Here is a 24,737-nt window from a genome sequence, read left to right as displayed (position 1 = left end):
AATAAACAAATCTCACCTAGAGTATTATAACCATGAAAATAAAACTATATAATAATTTTTATTTTAGATTCATAATGTGCCAACCAGGAATAGTATTATTACAATTATTATTTCAATTATACTACAAGTCATAAGTCAAATTTTATCGTTTATTATACTATTTATAAATTTACATTTTACCACAATTTTTAATTTTATTTTCTCGCATAAAAAACAATTATCCAAATTTATTTTTTACAATTTTTTAATTATTTTATAAAAATCGATAATAAACATAATAATAATTTTTCGATATAATAAACAAAATAAATCGATACAATTATAAACATATGATATTATAATAAAATAATACCGAACACCTCCCTTATTTTTCAGAGATGTTCCCAGGCTTATTTTACACATTCATATATAATTTATTTGAAATATTCATATTACTAATTAATGATTTTGCATAATTTGGCTTATTAATTGCCATTTCAGCAAATCTCGAACTTCTTCCGTATCCATTATTGTATTGGGCTTATAATAAACATATCTATACGCCTCAGGAACTTTTCTAAGATTCATAATTTTTTGTTGATCAATTGGCATCGGCGCTTTCCTTACCATCATTAAGGGAGTAGATTGAGCAGCTTGTGTTGTTCCGTGTATTGCCGAAGGATGATAGATGGTTGATTTCCATTTGTTTTGATTGCTTGTACAACTAGTCGCCTTATGACCATTTCCCCCACAAGAATAGTAAGTTAGACGAATGTGTTTTGATTGTTGGGATCCAAACATCTTTTGAGAATTGGTATTAGCGAAGAAATGACCTCTCTCATGCTTAACTTACTGGCAATTTGATCCTTAAGTTCAGACCATGCTTTAGCCCGCGAGCTTTCCATGGGAGCCGCATTGATCTGTAACATAGTATTTGGCATTCGTAAATATTAAGTCTCCATGATAATTTAATATCTCTTTTTCAAAAATAATTTCTTTAATTTTAACGCTAATTTAAAAAAATACAAAATTTTATTTTTCACAAAATCAAATTTTTACTCTCATTAATAATATCGATAAAATCTCATTATGTTTCTTTTAAATTATTTACAATTTTTACTTTTATACCTATTCTAATTCAATTTAAATAACTTTCACATTACCCCCCCCCCCCCCCCCTTCTATTTATTATTTTGATACAACCTTATTTTATTCATTTGATCCTTTAAACCATTTTTTATTTTATTTACAACTAATTAATAAACTTTCTTATATATTTTTTTAGGCTACATGTTCTTATTTTACTATTTCATCATAAATTTAATTTTAACAATTTTATAATTTATCCCCTTCGATAAAACACATAATTTAATGTATTGCTTTCCTTTTTACTTTACCTTTCTCCCTTTCACATTTTATTATTATACCAACTTATTTTTTCTTATCTATTCTCTTATCTAGCCTATTTATTGCCTTTTAATTATGGTTTTATTATCATTTAAATGATTTGTAAGCTTTCATTGTCAATTCCATTAAGTGATAAGCATCATCTCTAACAAATCATATGGACTATATTTCTGTTGAAGGTAAAAAATTTGGATTGGGTAACTTGATGATTTTATTTATCATTCCTTCATAAAATAGGCTCTTTGTATAGATGCTTCTATCTGAGATAGACCCATGAAAGCTAACCTCAATTAACATGAAACTAGAAAAGAATTAACGTAGAAAATATATAATAACCTTGCTCTGTCATCTGAAACAGCTTGAATCGCGATGGAAATATATTTTTTATTTTTTTAAAAAAAATGAGAGGATCCATTTTTATTAGAATGTTTAATTTTACATGCTTTCCATCAATAGCACCTATTATTTGGCGAAAACCTGATTTCCTGAAGTATTCTGCTGATGTTATTTTTTTTTGTTTGTTTAATAAATATAGAAGTAATTTTAATCTCATTAAAAATGATAGAAGGAAGATACTAAAGGACAAAAGCAATTAAATAAACAAAATATCTAAAATAGGTTTTACTATTATTATCATGAGACTTGATATGGTTATAGCTTTAATACTTTTATATAATGTTGTTAAACGACTCGATTTGAACCTATTTTAAAAAAAGGCTAACTCAATATTTTATCCAGAAAAATATTACGCAAGCCTAAAGGTTTTGGTCATAGATGGCATAAAGATTTGGACATCTATTAGAAAAATCTCGAGATTTGGGCAACATATTTCGGCCTAAAATAATTAGTTCATTGTTTTAAAAATTAGGCTCATATCGAGGCGTTTAACACTACTTTTATATTTAAGGTAGTCAAATAGACTTGTGGCATATCTGTGCTTAACATTAGTTGAAATAGGACTAAATTAATGATTGTTTCTTCATAATGAAATTGACAAAGTAGATTTTTCTAACAAGTATTTTGAAGGATAATTTAAAATCTATTTAAAAAATAATTTAGATCAAAAAATAGTTGTTTTTTAAATTTTAAGCATTTATATTATCAATTTAGTAAATTAAATTAAAAAATTTTTTAAAAAATTTCCTTTTTTTAAGGGCTACGTCACTGAGCCGTGTATATAAGCTCCAAATTTGTAAGAATGTAATATGTTTCCGAATACTATCAAATATTTTAAAAAGTCCTTGATCTCTAGAATGAATATATATAATATTTTAATTATATATACCAACCTTCCAAAAGTCTATGCCTTTTTCTACGTTATTTATGTCTTCAAATAATATAAAATAAGAATTAGTAAATCATTCACATCAAACATTTTCAAAATTTAATAGAAAATTTGGGACATGTTTCGTATCTCTCAAAATTCATGAAAAATTCGTTAAATTTTTTTTTAAATTCAGGACACAGCCTAATTAAGATCATGCATCTTCCCGATTTCTTCCCACTTAATCCTGCTTGCTGCTGTATATCTATACTTTCGCGATTGCACTATAGAAATCTATATTCTGATATTTCCATGAGATAATATTCACTTGTCAATTTTCTTGCAAAAATTACACAAATTGCAAAATTTTAGTGATTAAAAAATCACGAAACTTTCGCTAATTAGAAAATATTATATAGGTCAATATTTTAATTACATTAATGGCTTATATTTTTTCCCGCGCAAATTGCGCGATTTAATTATTTTATATTTAGGACATACCCTTATAAGAAATTCTATAAATTTTTTTAACATAATTTTTAATATATTATTATTTGTTTTTTAAAAATTTTATTTTGATCTTTTTTAAATAAAATTTTTAAAAAAGAAGATAATTTTTTTAAAAAATAAGATAACAAAATTTGACTAATGAACAACTTATAATATAATTGTAAAAAACGAAAAATTTGTAACAAAGTAATGATTTTCATAATGAATAATGAATATAATGTTAATTAAAAAACAGGAAAAAACATTTGTCATTTTTGTTTGTTCTTTTTACCCCTCCCCCCTCCCATCCAAAAAAAATTTCAATTAAGGCACATAGAGAATTTATAATTTGTTGTCCTATTCTAAGGTGAAAAAAATTCTGGAAAATTTGAGGCAAAAATGTTTTTATTATGTAAAATAATATATATTAAATTCGTTCATATTTTATAATGCTGTACTTTTTGAAAATAACTATTCATAGTTACTGGTTACTTAAAAGATAATCAAAAGTTACTTTATAAAATTTTATTCATTTTAACTATAATTTTGTTATTATATTAAAATTTAATCGAAGGAATTTAAAATCAAGAAATGATTGCATTGAAAACAATATACCACATTAATATTTGCATAAAATATCAATATATAATATATATTTGCACCGAAAAATATATTAATAAAATAACACAATAATTATTTATATTTTATAAAAATTTGAACTTAATAAGTTATGTGCTTGTTTTTTTCCATGACAGTTCCTAGACTAAATAAACGTTCTATAGATGCGTTTTATATAGGGTAGTGATGTATAGCGTTGAACCTTATTGATTTTTTTGTGTTTTATTGAATATTAGATAGTGTCGTAATTTCATCCTTATATATAAAAAAATATTTTTCATATAGCATCTGTATCTTAGTCAGTTGAGTGCTTGTATCACTAATCCGATAGTTGTTCTAATGCAAGGACCATATATTTTTTTTAAAGTCTAGGGGGATGATATATAGAATATTGGAGTTACGCAGTTCTATATTAAAAAATAAGTGGGGTTTTTCTTGCATAATTGAATTTGCAATGTCATATATTATTACACTTATGTAAATGCGACATTTTATTTAATAAATAGTGATTTTAAATGTGGGAATTTATCAAATAAAGATAATAAATGATATATGTATTATTCAACATATTTTGAATACATTGTAAGAAATGTAACTAGTTAAAACAGTTATTTTTTCGCAAAAATCATAACTAATATTTTCAAATCGGTTTCTATAAAAATTTAACAATAATTAAAAATGCTTTATGTTAATTTTTTTGGGCCTAAATTTTTTTGGGCACCTGGAAATTTTGGAAAGAGCACCCTAGATTTTTTTTATTTATCTCTTTTGATATTTTATTATTACGGTTCGGAAAATTATAACAGTTTTGCTAGTCAGCTTGGTTCGACATGCTGTTTATATTGTAATTTTCTAAGTAAATTGAGAGATAAAAAGAAATATAGAACTTTAACCTCTAAACTTATAGCAAAATATTTTTTCACACATTTATATAAGGTATATCGACATCCGATATAGTAGCCCAAATAGTGAGGGACTACGACGTTTACGCCCGACGTAATTTAGCCAGAGGGTATACTGCCAAGCAATTGAACGTGGGGTTTTTAAAGGTAAAACATTTTTTTAAAATTACATCTTATATACGATAAATGTTGTTTTATTTTTTGCATCTTTTAATTAATATTTTAATTTAATTAAGCTATATATAAATTACTATTAGATAGCCCCTCAAAAATAACGGCAAATGAGAATTTTCTACTTACTTTTATGATAGTTGTTACCTGTTATTTGAAAATAATATCCAATTTTTATTCTTTTTATCCCCTCCCCCCTTCAGGCAAGGTTCAATCCATTAAAACTAAGTGTAAATACTATATTATGAGTCAAAATATATTTAGAGCTTTTACTTGATATTATCAATATTATTTGTTAAATATTTCTGATCATATACCTATGTCTAATATTTAATATTATAAAAAAATTCCCAAGCAAGGTACAAAGCCATAATAATTTTGAAAAAATTCTTCCAAGCCCAATGAAAGATCATAATAATTTTGGTAGTTGAGAACTGAATAAAATATTTAAAAAATCATAATGAATTTAAAAATACAATAAAAATCAGATTTTCATGGGCCTTGGTTTTTTGATCAGGCTGAGCCCAGGCCTGCAAAAAAATTTGTTTTAGGCCAATGTCTGACCCATAGTTAATAATAAAAAGATTCCCAAGCGTCCAAGCTGATAATAATTTTGAAAAATTTTTCCCAAGCCAATATAATTTATAAAAATATTTTCCAAGCCCTGCCAAACCCATAATAGTTTTATAAAAAAAAAATTTCTCAAGCCTGGTCAACCCATAGTAATTTTCAAAATTTTTTCCCGCCTGGAGTTAGGTAAATCTCTAAAAACCATATCTTTTTTTTATTCTTTTTAATTCCGCTCACCCCTACTTCAGACCAAGGCCAACCCATTTAGACTAAGAGTGAATATTATTTTTTTGAGTTAATATATATTTAAATTAGCTTTTACATGAGACCATATAAATATTCTATGTTAAATATTACACCTATGCTTAATATCTTAAATTAAAAAAATTCCCAAGCTCCACGCACTTGGGAAAATTTTCTCAAACCCAAATACCATAATAATTTTGGTAGTTGAGAGAAATAAAATATTTAAAAAGTCATAATGCATTTAAAATACAATCTGAATTTGAAAGTTGCATGGGCCTTGGTTTTTTGATCAGGCCTAGCCATTTCTTCAAAAAAAATTTTCAGGTCAATGTCTAGCCTATAATTAAAATTAAAAAATTTTCAAGCATCTAAGACCATAATAATTTTGAAAACTTTTCCCAAGCCAGGTAGGTCCAAGCCTATATTGTGAAAAATATTTCCCAAGCCCAGCAAAACCCATAATTTATTTTTTCCTTGGATCCATAAAAATAGGTCCGATGTAAGGGGTTTATAAAAATCATTTTTTTTGCCATTTTATATTATTTGGGAAATTTTTCAAATAATTTATCATCAAATGAAGAAGAAATATCTGATTTACTTATCATTCATTCTACTGGTCTTGGTATTTATATGAAATTCATGAATACATATCGTAAAAATCAGTGAAAATATGTTCATCCTTATTTAAATTTTAAACAAACCACCACCCCTCCAAATTTATTACTTAGGTACAAAATATAAAATTAAATTTAAGACAATGTTATTAAATTATAATAGAAAAAATTAAATGATATTCTAAGAAACCAATATTAGGAGGTTAACTTCACTCATAATCAATTACATATAAGTAAAACAAAGAAGTTTTAAATATAATTAAAAATCTTATAAGTTATATATGAATAACTTACATTCAACAATTATGAAGTGATGAGAAAATATACAAAACTATGGAATGCATGTATAAAGGCCAAATCTTTAGAAAAGATTAGAGAGGTATTCAGTTGAAAGTTGCATACATTACATGGAATATACTATACGATAGCCAATATGATAATAAATGGCAAAATTTTAAAAATATCAGCTATGCTAAGGGCAATTGATTTGTATTAAATAAACTAAAATCTGCTTCCATGATAACAATTCCATTGTTTTACCAAGTTGCAAAATTACAGACCTATTATATTTCATAAAAGTGATAATTCATAAAGCTTGGTTTTTAATTTTATTCATCCATCATCAAATTAAGGAGAAAATTCTAATAATTCAATTATTTAAATCTTTCCTTAAGGGTTTTTAATAATGGAAGGCATAAAGCACTTCTTGTTTAATTGTTCTCCAGAGTTTTGAGTAAGTTTGCATCTTCTCATGACATGGATCCATTCCAATGAGATCTTTATTGTAAGAAAATATATTTGATAATTTAAACATTGATACTATTAAAATTTAAATATTAACCCTCTGATGAAATGGCTAGTATATTTTTTAATTTGATAGATTTTCATTTATTGATAATTTATCTAAATCTGAGGCATCTTGACCTTGAGTATACAATGTGAAATTTTATTAAAATAAAATCATATGTAACATAAATTACCAATATCTTTAACGTCTTCTTGTGAGGTGTCTTTGGGTATTATAAAAAATCATCATTAAAAATATATAATCCATGATAGAAATTGCAATTGGCTTAACATTTGCATGATGATTTTTATTGGACGAATATTTTTTAAAAGAATACTATTTGTTAAATTTGTTGTGGCCAGGCTTTTATATATATTATTGATACTAAAAAAATATTTTTAAATATTCTAAAAGAAAGTAGCGCAAAATGAAACGATATAAGGTAAGTATAATGTAGGTATGTAAAAAATAACATGTTTTAAACTAAAAAATATTTAAAAAAATCAACATAATAATGAAAAAACAATAGAAAATTATTTTATAGAATAGAATAATTTTTTTATACAGTAGAAAAATTAAAAAAAATTTGAATAAATAAAAAAACAATGCCATTAACATTGATTAGACAATGGAATTTTGTTTAAAATCTGGCTATTATTCTGCTTATTAATATAATATATATGCTTCTTCATAATTTTAATCCATCTATGTTAAAATATAAGAACATAAAATTAAAATAGGTAGAGGATTATTATATACAAAGAATATAAAATATGTAAAAAAAAATTTTTAAAGTTAGGTTAGTTCCTTTAGGAAGGAGGCTTTCAATAAAACTGATTTAATTCTATTTATGAATGGAAATGGAAAGTTTTTGCCAATGATTATACGGATAAGAGAACCGAGTTCCTTGAAGAAGGTTAAAACGCGGCTACCAAATCTGGTTAATATAGAGGAGATTATAGGTATAAAAATTCATTGGAGATTTCCGAATATTCATTAATTTTGGATAGTTCTTTGATGTCCTAGATATTTGTGCTAAAAAAACTAGGGGATCTCTACAGGAATAGTCCCAAACTAAAATTGGCCTCTCTTCCAAGGAATTCGGTAATGCCAACTGAACGTTTTCCATCAGATCTAAAAAGACCAATGGGTTCTAGAATCTATGGAATCTGCGTAGCTTTAAGTGCACGTTGAATAATGACATTACAATGATTATGTCTGGGAATACGTTCTTTGCATGAACGTCACTGCAGCAGGAACATTACACACAGAGCAAAGGTAAGGCTAGGTAATCGAGCATTGAAAAGGATTCCAATGGAATGAGTGAGTTCATTTTTGATGAGTTGTAATTGAAGATTAACAGAAGGGATAGAGGAACTTGTGCCCAGAGCCATTTAGCAATAATGAAAAGAGAGGATGATTGAGTTGCATATTTGATGGTTTCGACGCAGCAGGCAACAACCGGGATGTCCCATTCGCATTCCTTTTGTTTACAAGTAGCTAGTAAAGGGGTGTCAACAAGAATTCGAAATCTCCATAGTTCTAATCCTCGACGAATAGTCCACAGGAGAGCGAGCGATAACAGTAGGTTTTGTTAATAAGCAACTTGAGATAAAAGTTGTTAAAGCTAAATCAGAAGGAGATCTGATGCCATAATGTAATAATTTTGAACATATCTCCATGTTAATTTTATGTCGGCCACATTGTCGGTAACCACAGCTGTTATTTTGTTTGGAACTTCTAACAATTTTTTATCAATAAACTCTCCTGTATGAAATTACTAGTACATGAAAACAATGGGTCTTACAATTAGCAATGCTCGAAATCGTAAAAAGTGGACCAAGGGGATCAGGGGAAACTGGATTACCTTGGAAAACTTGGACCACCAATAAATGATAAAGAAGACGATTTTTAGATTTATGTAAAATAGGTTTAGGTATTGTGATAACAAATTATCATAGAATTACCTCGAATGTTTCTCCACCCGTTAGTAATAACACATTTGATTCCACATTAGAAGTGTATGTGGTTATTAGGTTTTTAAATTTTAATTGAATTCAATATAGATTTAGAAATTTCTTACCTTGATGGGGCATATTTGCTCTTTAGGATATTAAATGGAATATTTTATGCATATATCCTGCGTACAAGATGATGACTTTTTATACTCATGATATCGACGAATTTTACTAGATTTTCTTTCCTAAATTTATATGATGATGACTAATAGGAGGAAAAAGAATCAATTGATGTTGATGTTAGAAGTAAAATATTATCATTTTCTGTTCGAGAATTTATCATTCTTACACAGTTTATATTTTACACTATTGAGATAAATTTTTATTTTTCAAATGGATTTTTTTTTATTTAGGAAAAGAAATATCAAATTCAAAATAAGGTGGACAAAGTAAAGGACAAGGGTAAACAGTTCGTTAACAAATTTGAAGCCAAGAGAACCGAGTTGGTCACTATATGGGAAGCTAAGTCTCGCGAATTCATAGCCAGCTTTTTGGACCTATTTGGAAAGGATGGAGCATTGGTTTAATTTTTAAATATTATTTTTTCTTTCTCTCATTTTTTCGCTTTTTATTTTTTCTCCATTTTTCCATTCTTTCTTCCATTATTGTAATTAGTTTCTCCATTTTTTCTCATTTTGACATTTTGTTTAAATATTGGAATCGGTTTTATTGTTAAAAGCTTTTTAATGCTAAAAACTTACAAATTCCTAAAATCAAGATATCTTATTGGAAAATAATTTCCTTGATATTTATCAACGAATATCTAGCTAAAATGGCAAGAAATGTAGATTCAAAATTACTTAAAATTAAACTTTCTTTGAATCTTAGTATTGAGGATATATAAATTAGAGATCTGCAATAGGCCGGGCCTATTTTTTAAAAAAAAAAATTGGGTTCGGATTGGTTCGGGCCTTATATTTTTTAAGAAAATTCGGGCCGGGTCGGTCCTTAATTTTTTTTTAAAATATATCTAAATTTATCAATTTTATATTGAATTTTTATGTAAAATAAAAATATTTTATTTTATTTATAGAAACTAGACCCCATATAACATATATCGCAGAGACCTGCAGACCCGGCTCGGGCAGGGCCAGGCTGTATTTTTTATAAATATACCCGGGCTGGGCTAGGCCTAAAAAATTTTTTAAACATATGCCGGGCCTAAAAGATTTTGTTAAAATATACCCGGGCCGGGCCTTAATATTTTTTATAAAAATTTTTACATTATGAGTTAATGGTTATAAGATTATATTATATTATAGTTATGATTAATATAATATTGGGTGATGGTTAACACTACCTAACACCCACAAATCGATCTAATTATTAATTTACTGCAAATTTATTCAAAGTATTAATATATTTTTTTATAATTCATATCTAAATTTTTACAACATATTTTACCAAAACAATCAAATAAAGGAATATCTTAAATAAGCCCCAATATTCAAATATTATTAATATATTTTTTTATAATTCATATCTAAATTTTTAGAATATATTTTACCAAAACAATCAAATAAAGGAATATCACTTCTTAAAGTTTGTAATATTTTTCAAAGCGAAAAAGGAGAAATAAAATTGATTTTACTTAATATAAAGCATTTTTTAATTGAAAAATTTGTTTTACACAAGTATCATTTTATTTCTCTTTTTCTCTGTCCCAAATTCAAGCAATTACGTATGTAATCAGGGACAGATAGCAAAATGACGGAAAACTATATAAAAGATTATATTAAATTACAAGAGGCTCAGGAAGTAAATGAAATACCATCGACCAGTCAAATTACGACTGTTGTTAAACAAACTGAATCGTTTTATGACAAATGGGGCGAAATTCTGGTAATATGTCAATACCCGATGATGAATATTATAATTACATAAATAATAGATAAAACATTTAAGGTGGATAATTTGTTAGAGTGGTGGGCGGCTCATCAAAGCGAATTTCCAATTTCAGCAAAATTGGCAATTCCTGCTATAAGTGTAAGCAGTGAGCGGAATTTTTCCACTACTGGGAGAATTCTTGAAGAAAGAAGAAGTAATCTTCAACCTGAAAAGGTAGATATGCTTCTCTTTCTTCATGATAATTTGTGAATTTTTAATATCTTTCTTGAGTATAGGGTTTTGTCAATCATGCTGGTTTTTTACTTTGCAAACTGTCAAATATTTATTGCATTTATTATATTTACCTTGAGTCATGAAAGTTTTTAAACCAACATTTTTCATTATTTTTTTTTACAATATTATATAATACAATTATCTTCTTTTGTTAAAAATTTATATTATAAAATAAATTATATTAATATTGTGCAATTAGATTATATTTTCAAAATACTATTTATTATACATGCATTTTTTTAAATAGCGATTTATTTTTATTTTATAAATTAAATAGTAAATTAAATACAATATATTATATTCTCAAAATATTTTCCATTTTTATAAATTTTTTTTTTTTCTCTTTAGCTTTCACCTTTTCTGGTGGTAAGCTCCTTCAACATCTCTCTCCACTTTATGTTATTCATACAATCTCTTTTATCTATTTTATACTTCTTTATATTGGCTCTAACTTTATGGCCCCATTGAAGTTTTGGCCTTCCTCTTTTACGTTTGCCCATCACTTCCAAACTTTCAACTTTATTTCCTATGTAGTTCATAGGCCTTCTCATTGTGTGCCCATACCACCTAAGTCTGTTTACCATTAACTTAGTCTTAATGGGCACTACCTTTAAACTATTTAGTATTCTTGTACTGCGCACCTTATCCTTTCTTGTTACCCCAGCAATCATCCTCAGCATTCTCATCTCCATAGTTTGTAGACTTCTCTCGTCTGATTCTTTGGTTGGCCATGTTTCCGAACTATATAGAATAGTTGGTTGTACTATGGAACTGTAGATTTTTCCCTTTAATTTGTGTGGGATTCTTTTGTCAAATAGCACTCCAGATAAAGATCTCCACTTTAACCACCCTTGATTAATCTTATTCTTTATCTCTTTTTCTATCGTGCCGTTTGTTTGTATAGTGGAGCCCAAATATTTGCAGCTTTCAATTGCGGATATCTGCCAATCATTTATATCAATACTCTCCGTTTCATCTCCTCCTATCACCATATACTCCGTCTTTTCTCTATTTACTTTTAATCCGTGCATTTCTAGGATATTTATCCAATTCACTAACCTTTCTTTCATTTCATTCTTGGATTCGGCAAGTATCACAATATCATCTGCAAATATCATATTCCACGGGACTGTTTGAGGTATAGACTGTGCTAATACATCTATTACTGTAATGAAGAGTAGTGGGCTGAGAGCCGACCCTTGATGAACTCCTTCGGCTATTGTGAAGCCTGCTGAAGTACCTGTTGTGCTACGGACCATTGTTGTATGTCCCATATACATATCCTGTATTATTCTTATATATTTTTCGGGAACTTATTTGTGGCGTAGCGCCCACCAGATAAGTTTTCTTGGGATTCTATCGAAGGCCTTTTCTAGATCGAGAAAGACCATGTGTAGCTTTTTGTTCTTTTCCCTGTATTTTTCACTCATTTGCCTAATTGCATGGATAGCATCGGTTGTTGATCTTCCAGGCATAAAGCCAAACTGTGTCTCTCCTATTTCGATTATATCTCTTAATCTTTTTTCTATTATTTTTTCGTATAGTTTTAGACAGTGTGACATTAGTTTTATGCCCCTGTAATTTTGACAATTGTGTGGATCCCCTTTATTTTTGAAGATAGGAACTAGATAGCTCTGCCTCCATTTTTGGGGAACCTCTTCATTTCCAAGTATTTTATTGTACAGATTTGTGAGGAGATGTATTCCATCATCTCCTAGTGTTTTAAGGCTTTCTATTGGAATATCGTCTGGACCCCTAGCTTTGTTGTTTTTCATATGCTTGAGGCATGTGATTATTTCTTGTTCTGTTATAGGTTGTACAAGGTTTTGACAAGGGGAGTGTTCATCGAGATGCAATATGTGGGAATTAAAGTTGAGAAGCTCTTGAAAATATTCTTTCCATCTATTCATTATTTCTTTTTCCTTTATTATCAATTTCCCATCTTTATTTTTGATTACTTTCGGAGCTCCGTTTATATCCCTAGAGTTCTTTTCTCGCTGTTTGGCTAATCTGTATATTTTATTTTGCCCTTCTTTGGTATGTAGATCTTCGTACATGTCATCGTATGCAATAGATTTGGCCCTAGCCACCGCCTTTGTAGCTAATCTCTTGGATTTTTTGTATCTTGACTTGTCATCTGCATTTTTGGATTTGTACCATATTTTATAAAGGGCTTTTTTCTCCTGTATAGTGGTTTGTACCTCTTGTTTCCACCACCATAGTTCTTTTTGTGATTTGTTGCCTCCTCTTGTCAAGCCTAGCGTAGATTTTGCAGTGTCTATTAATCTGGATGAAAGGTCTGTCCAGATTTTTTCACTGACTTGTGAGCAATTTATTGTTTCAATGTTTGCATTGATTGCAAAGGCATCTGTCATTGTTTTTAATTTGCCCCATTTGATGCATGGTTCCAGTTTTATCTTATTTTGAGTGGATTTTTTGAGATTTGTAAATCCATGATTAGTAGCTTGTGTTGCGCGGCGATATCTTCTCCTGGGATGACTTTGCAGTCTATTACATCTTTTAATCTTCTGCGAGAGATTAGCATGTAATCTATCTGTGTTTTCATAGTACCACTTTCATATGTTATTAAATGACTGTCTTTTTTCCTATAGTAGGTGTTGGTTAAGGCAAGGTCGAAGGCTTGCGCAAATTTCAGTATGTGCTCTCCTTCATCGTTTCTTTCTCCGTATCCAAAACCACCATGATGCCTTTTGTAGCTATCTCTTGCTTTCCCCACATGCGCATTTAAGTCACCACCAATTATGACTAGGTCATCCTTAGGGATTTCCATTACAGCTTCATCAAGGATAGCTCTAAAGTCATCTTTCTCTTCTTCCTTGCAACCCGTTTGAGGAGCATATACTGATAGGATGTGTAGTATTGATTGACCAATGCAGAGTTTTATCTTCATTAGTCTATCAGAGATCCTGTTGACTTCTACTACTGAAGAGGTTAGGTCTTGGCTGAGGATGATGCCGACACCGTTCCTATTGCTAACAAGTCCATTATAGTACAATTTATACCCATCTCCAATCATCAAAGTTTTCTGTCCTTTCCATTTCGTCTCTTGTATGCACGCTATATCAACTTTTCTCTTGTTCAACATTGATGCCAATTCTCTCGTCTTACCTTTAAGCGTCCCAATATTCAAACTTGCCAGTTTGACTTTTACTTTATTTTTCACAGGATGGAGGTCTACACCCTGCGCGTCGCATGGAGGGAACGCTCTAGCTTTCATATTCATATTTTCATTTGTGTACTTCATTTTGTTTATTTGGACAGGTATCCTTAGCACCCGGCTGTCCAGGCCTGTCGGTGACCGGGGTGTCATCTCTAAGCTCCGAAATTCATCATATCATATGTCTTTATACATCAGTCATCGAAGAAAAACTTAAAAGTTTTTATGGTTCTTACCAGGATTGAACCCGCGTCCTTGTTCATACTCGTGTTTCCAAGCCTACATCTTTACTTTTTTTAAATGTAATATAAAATATAGTATATGACAAATATTATTACCATTTTTATGATATTAGTTTTATTTTTATAAATGCAATATAAAATATAGTATATGCTCAAAATATCAATTTTTATAAATAACAGTTTTATAATTTTTATATATTCAATATAATAATCTCAAAATATTAACTTTTTACATGTATTTTTTAAATAATAAGCGATAATACTCGCTGAAAAATATGGTAAAATACCTCATAGGTGAATTTTTGTATATACCAGGTCGAATATAATTTTAAAAAATTCCGAGCCGGGCCTGAAATTTTTTTAAAAAATATCCGGGCCGGGCCTTAAATTTTTAAATCCGGGCCGGGCCGTAAAAATTTTTTTTTAAAAATATCCGGGCCAGGCCTAAAAAATTTAAAACCAGGCCGGGTCGTGCAAATGGTACCTCTGCAGGTCTATATCGTTTATTTTGATTAATTATAAAAATTAATTTCTATATTTAAATAAATTCGGGCCGGGCCGGTAAATTTTTTCAAAAAATGTTTTGGGTTCGGGCTGGGTAAAACTTTTTTAAAAAATTTCGGGCCTATCTTGAAAAATTAGGCCCGATGCAGATCACTAATATGAATATTTTGATAAACATAAGAAAGTTATGATTTTTTATAACTAGTCATTCCAATATGTGGAGCTGAGATATTTCTGAGGTTAATCCTAAAATGTACTCAGCCCATGTGACCAAAAATTAACTAAAAATTTTATTACTTGGATTACATATATTTACTGGTTTATTTCTTATTTTATCGTGATTGTTGATTAAAAGTATAGTTCTGTTATTTCTTTTAATAGATAGATCATCATTTCTTTAAAATTTGTAATTAAACGCGTTACTCACCCTTCTTCCCATCCAGCCTAAGACCCGTGTACCATATTATATGAGCTATGCATTTTTTAAAAATATTTAAACCTTTATTTTATTATGTAAGATATAATATGCCTAAAACATCTATATTCTATATCTAGTAGTTTTATAAACTATTCTTGTTTTATTATTTACGTTAAACTCAAAAATCAAAACTAATAAAGACAACTCTTTGGCAAGAGAGCAAAGGTAGGCTTAGGCTCTTAGCTCTACCGCCTACTAGCAACAATTTTCAATTTACTACTAAGCGACGTTCCAATAGTTCCATTATCAACGAATTTTCCAAAAACTACATAAACAATCACAAACATTTTATTGGTAGTTGTGATAGTATAATGTACAAAGATGATGATGAAAATGATATAGATTACTTTTTCTATGATTCTCCGGAAGATTTCAGTGATAATTACGATGTAAAAAAAAATTATTCAATCATCTCTACTCGCAGCAAAGGAGATGCCATGAACAACGATAACAAGCACAAGAACAATGGTAAGTTCAGGAATAGGGTTATTCAGCGTTTGGCCGATACTTCTAACAATTTATTATGATTACAATGATTTCTTATAAAAAGAGGGGGGGGGGAGGTGATTTATTTAACCCTTACAAGTCTCTCAATTATAGTGTTTTTTTAAAACAGCTAGACAATAATTGGATCTTTCGAACAGGCATTAATCACAGTATTAAATAATAATGAGTTAATTTAATTTACATGCCTTTAAAAAATTATCATGTTATCCCACAATGATCCCTCTATTTAAATATTACTATACTCTATTACATCTTTTGGAAATGTATATTCTATATAAATCTCCTGCTACCCATGCTTATGGATATACTATTTTTATACTGAATTATTTTTGGTCTATTTAGGAACTATGGAATATATGTATTATTTATATCGACGTTATTCAAATTTGTGAGAAATTCGATGACCATGCATATTATATTATTTTTGATATCCCCCAATTATATTTTTAAAAAAAAATATTTGATTTTTTTTACTGACTTTTATAATATTTTATATAATACTTTGATTTTTTCCCCGAACTTTTGACCCCATTTATTTAATCCTGTTTTTTATCATTTAAAGCAAAGGGAAATTTTGCACAGAATTTATACATTGGCTATTAAAACATGAAATGTTTGTTTTTACACAAATAAAAATAAAATTTTTTTTAATATATCTAATTCTTAAATGTGCTTTTTATTAATTAGAGTTCTAATGTTGGAAGAGAAATTATAGGAAAAATTATGCATTTAGAGTTATGACTTTAAACCCTATAGTTATTTTATTTCCTTTTTCTTTTATTGGATGATGGGAAGAGGGTGAATGAAAAATTAGCTCCAAATTTCTTATAAAGGTTAGATTTTCTTAATATCTCGATACCACGGTGATTGATAAGATAAGTTAACTTTTCGAACATCATTAAAAAAAGTTAAAAACAAGATAATTCATTCAAAATTTTGACACTGATCTCTTCTAAAATATTTTCCAAATCTTCACCATCTTCATTTATTAGATTGATATATAAAATTGACCTATTATTAAGCATAGGCAAAACAAAATTATTAAAAAATTTGACACTGTTTCTTCCTAAACCTTTACTATTTCCTTAATACTTAGTAGATAGATAAGACACTAAGTTGTCATGTGGAGTTCTCTTGCATAAAGGAAATGATTAATTCATAAATTAACACTGAGTCTTCCAAAAAAAAAATTATAACTTTTATTCTATCATTCATATACCTTATTGTTTAGTATGATTCAAAATTAAATATAAGTTATAATTTTTTTGCAAAATAAAATAGGAGGATCAGCCAACAACGTCGCACTTTTTAGAAAATACCTGAAAAATATTTGAAATTTAACTTTATATAATAAAATGAAATTATAATGATAATTTGATGCAATTCCTGAACCTTTTTATAGGTCCTAAAACAATATCGAATCTATGTCATGCATTATAGGAGCCATCTGTAATATTTTTTAATATATTTTAAGATATAATATCTTATATTTATATAACCTTACTTATCTCGTTAAAATTTAATAATAAAAAATTTTAAGAAAAGAGTGCTCTCTGATAGAAAATTACGAGCGCTCTCTGATTGTCTTTGTATATTACATTAAATTATGCATTTAAATAATTCACAAAAATCGGTTCAGCAATCCTTGGTCTCTACTTAACATTCATAAAAGGAGATAGTGATTAATGATAATATGATTGATGTCTTTTGATCCTCATAGTATTTCCTCCCACCTTACAATAATTTTTTAGTGTTTTTCTAAACATTCTTTATGCTATATTTAAATGTGTATACTTGACAATTAAATCATCATTAATAAAAGCGAAAAAAAATATTGGGTTTTAGAAAAATTCATCTAGGCAAAATCAAATTTCTGGGGCTAAAAGGCGGAACACGTGGAAGGGGGGTGGGCGGTTTTGTAAAAGTATACTGAATTCTATAGATTATAAATTTCCTCTTGATGGATTTGGGATGATTTCAAATTGCTACAACAATCGCATTCTTACCAAAGAATTATAGATTTTACTATTGGCTGTGTCCAAAATCATTAAAACAAATTCGAAAAGTTCTAAAACTTTTGCTTTAGAGTTGTTAAAAGATACTTTTCCAATCGATCTAGATACCGGTACAACTAAAAAAAATCTAGTATTTTAATACTAATATGTGTGCATAATGCTTAATTTAGGATTCTATTGTTAAAATTCAAATTTCTGAGCTAAAAAATTTATTGAGCTGATATCACATCTATGCAAATATAATTAAAATAATTGTTAGATTTTAATAATTCATACACAAAATTTATTTTATTCATTTAAAAAATTATTTCAACTACATTTGCAATATATTTTCATCCTTATATAGCTTGTAAAAATCAATTTAATAATTTACATAAACGAAAAATCAATTTAATTTATATAAACGAAAAATTAATTTAAATTAAACTATTGAGTTAATAATATAAAATGAGGTAGCAAGGTTTGTATTAAGTATAACAAAAAAGAAATATATATATAAAAAAATTAATCAGGTCAAATACGCCATTTTTCGTGTGAATTTGATATAGCATGTTACTTTCTTTTTTAACTATAACGCCTTCACCCCATTAATTTACTCTAAAACTTTTATACCAAATTTTTCCAATATCCATAATTCTATTTTTTGGTAAAGCTGTGAGTAAAATGTTGTTGTTTTTTTTTATACTTTAGAAAATCTCAATTAGTTCTCATATCATGATTGAACATAAGTTTTCTTGGTGGGATACCAGTCGTACTTTTAGGCGTGTTTCTGTAGTTGAACAAAAATTTTTCAAGAGCGATATCTATATCTATATTGTTTTGCTCCATACACTTTTTCATGTGTGATTTGAAAGTTCTCACCATCCTTTCAACTTGCCCATTTGACTGTTGATGGTGGGCTGAAGTCTGAAAGTGAAGTATATCATGGTCTCTACAAAATTTTTTAAACAGTTGACTTGTAAAGTTTGAGCCATTATCAGAAACTATTTGTTCTGGAATACCAAATAAGCTAATTATTTTCATCAATTCTTTTGTGAATTCCGCACTTATTGAATTCACCGGCGTGATTATAGGAAACTTACTGTAAGCATCTACTATAAGCAACCAGTATTTGTTAAAAAATAGCTCAGCGTAGTTAATGTGTATTCTTTCGAATGGCTTCGTCGTTAACATCCAAGAATGCTGTGTGTTAATGGGATTATCGGCCCAAATGTATGATTTGCATTCTTTTATTTCGTTATCAATATCATTGCAGGCCACCAAAGGTATTCTTTAGCTAAATGTTTGGTTTTGCCGGCAACCAAGTGTCCTTCGTGTAAATGTTGTAGTATTGATTTTCTTAAAATTTTCGGTATGATTTTATTTTCTTTAAATAGACAATTTCCCATAATACATAATTCCTTCAGCATATTGTTATATGTTTTATTTTTTATCGTGTCACCGTTTCTAATATCGATTATTATTTCCATTAATTCTCTGTCGTTAGAAGTTTCTTTTTCGATCATTTTAAAGATAATTGATACGTCCCATAAATCATTATTTTCTTTTATATCATCCACAATATGTATTTCTTCTTCAGGTTTATTATTTAATTTTAACTTGCAATTGGATATCAACTCCGCCAAATCGTCTTTATGATCCATATCAATCATGCCTATGAATTATTTCAAGTATATTTTTAAAATGTTTTAACCATGATCTTTCTAGTAAAGGCATCATGTTACTGTTTACGATTAATGCATCTAAAATTTGAGAATTCTCTTCGTATTCTACATTTACTCGAGCTCTGCCTATCACTTGTATCGTCTTGCAGTTGTAACCTGATAACTGTATGCTGGACTTGGTAATGTTTTTTATTCCTATTTTCTCAATCATATACTCTGGTAGAATTGTAAATCTCGTGCCAGTATCTACTTGTAGTGAAGTTAAGACGTTATTAATTTTGATGTTCACCATATATGTATAATCTTTAATATTTTGAACTTCGTTTTCTACGTTATTTATATCAATATTTAATAAATTATAATCTTATTGTTTGATATGATTTTGTCGTCTTCGATCTCTTCTATATTAACTGTATTGATTTTATTTAAATAAGGCGCTTGATGTCTAGGATTATGAGTCATGTAATTTTTAATGTCACGATCGTAAAATTGTTGATGCATGTTGGATCTATTATAACCTCTAAAATTTTGTACGGTTGTCTGTTGTCAAATCTGGTGTGATATTTGAAATCATTAAAAGGCTTGTAATTATCATTATATCCATAATTGTTATTATTAAATCTATTATTGTTATCTCTTGTGTCGTGTTTATTGAAAGGAATATACGGAGTTTCCCATCTATTTTGATCATGAAATCTGTCATAGTTTCGTCTTGAAAATGATAGTTATTTTGGTTGTTAAATCTTTGGTTGCCATAATATGGTCGAGTCTGCAATGGTTGTCTAAACTAATGTTTGTAATAATTATCATAATGTCTATTGCTCTCAGTATATGGCATCATCTGGGTATTGTCATATCTAGTATTAGTTGGTTTTTATTCGTAAACTTTCTTATCTTTTCTTACTCCCTTCAAATGTTTTAGATCAGAGTATGTTTTGTCTTTGATAACAATCTTATGTATAAATGTTTAAATGTCAGTTTCGTCTAACTCTTTGCCTATCTTAATAATGTCATCTAAAATGAGTAAATCTTTGATTCTGTATTTAATTTCCTTAGATGAGCTTGATACCTTTATTTTTTCTAAAACCCTGTCGTATGTCGTATCCGATAAAATTGCAGTCCATATAAAGCTGACAAATACGGGTAACCCAATCTAAAAAACTTTCGCTCTCTTTTTGAATCGCTGCATTGGATTCACTAATTTTTTTGTTTCGAATCTTGGCAGGCTGTAATAATCTAAGTTTGTTGATAAGTGTCGATGATTTCTTGAGATCGGATTCAGTGCATATCGATTGTAGTTTAGAAAATATGTCATCTGGTAAATTATGTAGTAAGGTCCTGGCGTTATCGTCATCTGTGCTGTTATTATTTTTAAAAATAAGTTTAATTTTAGTTAAATGTGTTTCAATGTTTTTTATATATTTAAGAAATTCGCATTTATATAATATAGTATCATTAGAAACAGTGGGGTTTTGTATCGTCCACCATATTTAATTGTAAAAAAAAAATTTTTTATTCTTATTTATTTATTTTTAGAAATGTGAAATAATTAATATGAAATTCATCTTTATATTTTAATAAAATTTTAATTTACAAAAAAGATAGCTGCTGCCACCATGTTAAGGTTGGTAGGGAGAAAAACAAAATTAAGAAAGTATTTTAAAATTTTATTTATATTTATTTAAAAAATTATTTCAACTACAAATGCAATATATTTTCATCCTTATATAGCTTGTATCAATTTATATAAACGAAAAATCAATAATTAACTAATTTATATTAACAAAAAATTAATTTAAAAAACTATTGAGTTAATATTATAAAATGAGTCCGCAATGTATTAAGTTAATATATAACAAAAAAGAAATATATGTATATAAATTAATCAGGTCATCTCAACAATTACCCAAGCAACAAATTTTGAAAATAATGATTATCAGAAAAATGTAATCAATATTTTAAATGATACCCATCAAGCCAATTTTAATATTCAACAACTTCAGAACAAGGATATCAAAAAGAAATATTCTTTTAGACATGGAGAATTTACAAAAAATAAATTTAACAGCAGATTTATTTTTCTTATATTTATGATTAATTATTTAACATAATCACCTATAATTTTTCAAATAAAATTTTTACTTTGTATGATTTATAATACATATTCATTCAAGTTATTATAATTTTTTGCACAGATAAGTATATTTATTATAGTATAATTTGTAATTATACATTTATTTTATATAATTTTTTTTTTATTTGTAAATTTTTATTAACATAGTTTATAATATTAAAATTAACATATCTAATATAAAATAAACATTATAAAAACGGAGGTGGGACTACAAAGTTCCCAAAAAAACATGAATAGTTATATTTTAAAATAGATAATATTTATACACAACGATTTGTAAAAATATGAATTTACAGTATGGCAAGATAAACTTTTAAACATTTCAAAATATATGTGCACATTTATAAAATAAAAAGATGAATAATTTTTATTAAATTAATTGATTTAAAATAATTTGTAATTAATGCCTGGGTTGAATCAGGTGCACTTTCTGCACTATTATTTATAAATAACAATAAACCTTCCAATTCTAATCTAATTTGGTTACAAATATCCTGATCATCTAATGTCATGGCAACTTGCAGTATCATATATTTAATTTATCAATAACTTCTGCCTTTTGTTTAAGTGTGTTGAATAATGATTATTCTTTATTTTATTTTGTGAAAAATATTTATTTAACTATTCTTTTAATATGTACTTTTTATTTTATTTCGCCTTGATTATTTCGTAAGTTAACTTGTAAAAAAACACTTATTTAACTAGTTCTTTTAATGAACTTTTTATTTTATTTCGCCTTGATTATTTTGTAAGTTAACTTTTGTAAAAAAACACTTATTTAACTAGTTCTTTTAATATGTACTTTTTATTTTATTTCGCCTTGATTGTTAACTTTTTATAAGTTAGTTTTTTTTATATTCTAATTTTTGTATAAAAAAAATATATGTTGTAAATGCTTGAAAAGATAGATATAGATATTAAAATAAATATTATTTTTGCATGGTACCCCGGGTGATATGGTAAAAAAAACTCACCATAATCCTTTATATTTTATATTTTTTTGAATTTTTTTCTCTTCCATTTTTTTTATAATGGTGAGATTTAATATTTAACATGCAAAAACATTAAATAAAAAAAAATTTTTTTTTTCCTACTATAAAAAGTTAAAAACTTTTAATAACATATATAAAAAATTTTCATGTATTCGTTTAAAATAACTAATATTCCATCCTCGGTCTCGGTATATGACATTTTGTGGGAGCTTACCGATAATTGTGATGTACAATATACGAGAGGACCCGTTCATGGAGACATATTCTTCGAGTTTTATAACTTGAAGGAGATGTTAAGTTACTATGAGGCCTTAAATGCCAAGTTTTTTGCATACAATGATTCCGAATTCGTGCAAATTGGATGCACATTTGTGAAGATTTGAACATCATCATTTTTTATATTACGAAAAAACACATTAACATTTTTGTTTAAGATATATTATGTTAATGTAATATTTTATAAAAGATAATAATAAATGGATATAAAATTACCTAATTACACACCTTATAAGTTTCCGAAGCTTATTGGACCACTGACTGTGGTTTATATAGAAAGGGTACTTGACTACCTTTCGACCAGCACATCATCGGACTCCGTTAAAATAAATACTTTACTTGCTTATTTTTCTGATGACGTGTTTGACAATATTAAATCTATTTGTTCAAATACTGAGATCTTAATATAGTGATTAAGGATACCTTTTACCAATACAGGATAAAAATATTTCAATTAACAAATTTATTTATCATGTCAGAATTCTAAATAATTTTTTTTAGAATGGTACGTTAGAGTATCTAAATTAAATAAAAAACGTCATTTTTCAGATGATAGTAGAATAAAAGAAAAGTTAAGAACGTCTACCTGAAACGATAAAATAAATATAAATTAAGTAAAAATTAATTTAACCTTAAATGACATGGTGGAGATAGGAAGTAGATTAGATAGCGTTAATAATAAATCAGATATTGATAATATGTGAATTACGATGAAAAGTCCGATAAAGATAAAAAGTTTAACGTTAAAAATAATGAGCACAAAGATTTAGTTAACCAAAGCTCTTCCGAAGTTTTTCTAGATATAATTGCAGGAATGACAATAATCATTATTTTAGACCTAATAAAAATTTTAGAAATAATTTTAGACAAAATTATGATAATAGAGATAATAATTATATAGGAATAGAAATAGGAATTAGGATAATAATAATTTTAGATACTATGATAGGAATTACGGTAATAATAATTCTAGATACCATGATAATTATAATAACTATAACTACAACAACTATCGCTAAAACAATAATAATCAATCTAATTACGGTAGAAATGATATATGGCATGATAATAATCAGAGGAAACAGATCCAATATGGTGATCGAAATCGTAATAATTACCAATCCTAATGATAAAGATAATGCATTTATGACTACTTTAAAAGTAAATGATATTATAACAACTATGCAAGTAGACACGGGTTCCAAATACACCATTATACCTCATGATTTGGCTAAAAACTTGGTATTAGAGATGTTAAAAGATTTGAGTTACAACTTACCGCCTATGTATGACGGAAATTTACTTAAGATCATTGGCATTACGCAAGTTAAAGTGACTTATGAAGGTATCTTAACTGGTGGAGGCAATTTATCCAATGTTTTGTATTATTCCATATGTGCCTTAAAAAAGATTATCTAATCTATCATCTCATAAAATAATTTCCCAAAGGGCCAAAACATTACTAGCCTATTCTTGTTTTATATTAATTTATATGATAATTAATTTTGATTTAATAATCTGGTCGTTATTTAGAAAATGGCTTAATCTTAAATCGACATTC

General features: G+C 27.6%; 1 protein-coding gene across 2 annotated transcripts in view; it reads left to right on the top strand.

Annotated features, from left to right (window-relative positions):
• Positions 1 to 17,544, top strand: part of LOC135927696 (choline-phosphate cytidylyltransferase A-like) — a 39,827-nt gene extending 22,283 nt beyond the window's left edge. The window contains exons 6-8 of one of the 2 annotated variants that reach the window (XM_065463862.1): positions 4,694 to 4,806; positions 9,419 to 9,586; positions 17,377 to 17,544. In XM_065463862.1, coding sequence (XP_065319934.1) covers positions 4,694 to 4,806; positions 9,419 to 9,586; positions 17,377 to 17,418 — 323 coding nt within the window. In that variant the 3' untranslated portion in view covers positions 17,419 to 17,544. Of the gene's footprint in view, positions 1 to 4,693; positions 4,807 to 9,418; positions 9,587 to 15,728; positions 16,679 to 17,376 lie in introns of those variants that run through there. The other variant, XM_065463861.1, reaches the window with a different exon arrangement.
• Positions 17,545 to 24,737: the final 7,193 nt, after the last annotated feature.

Source organism: Gordionus sp. m RMFG-2023, chromosome 3, assembly GCF_954871325.1.
Source record: "Gordionus sp. m RMFG-2023 chromosome 3, tfGorSpeb1-WG-v2, whole genome shotgun sequence".
Taxonomy (NCBI): domain Eukaryota; kingdom Metazoa; phylum Nematomorpha; class Gordioida; order Chordodea; family Parachordodidae; genus Gordionus; species Gordionus sp. m RMFG-2023.
Note: the sequence above shows the minus strand (reverse complement) of the source record. Positions and strands in the feature narration are given on the sequence as shown.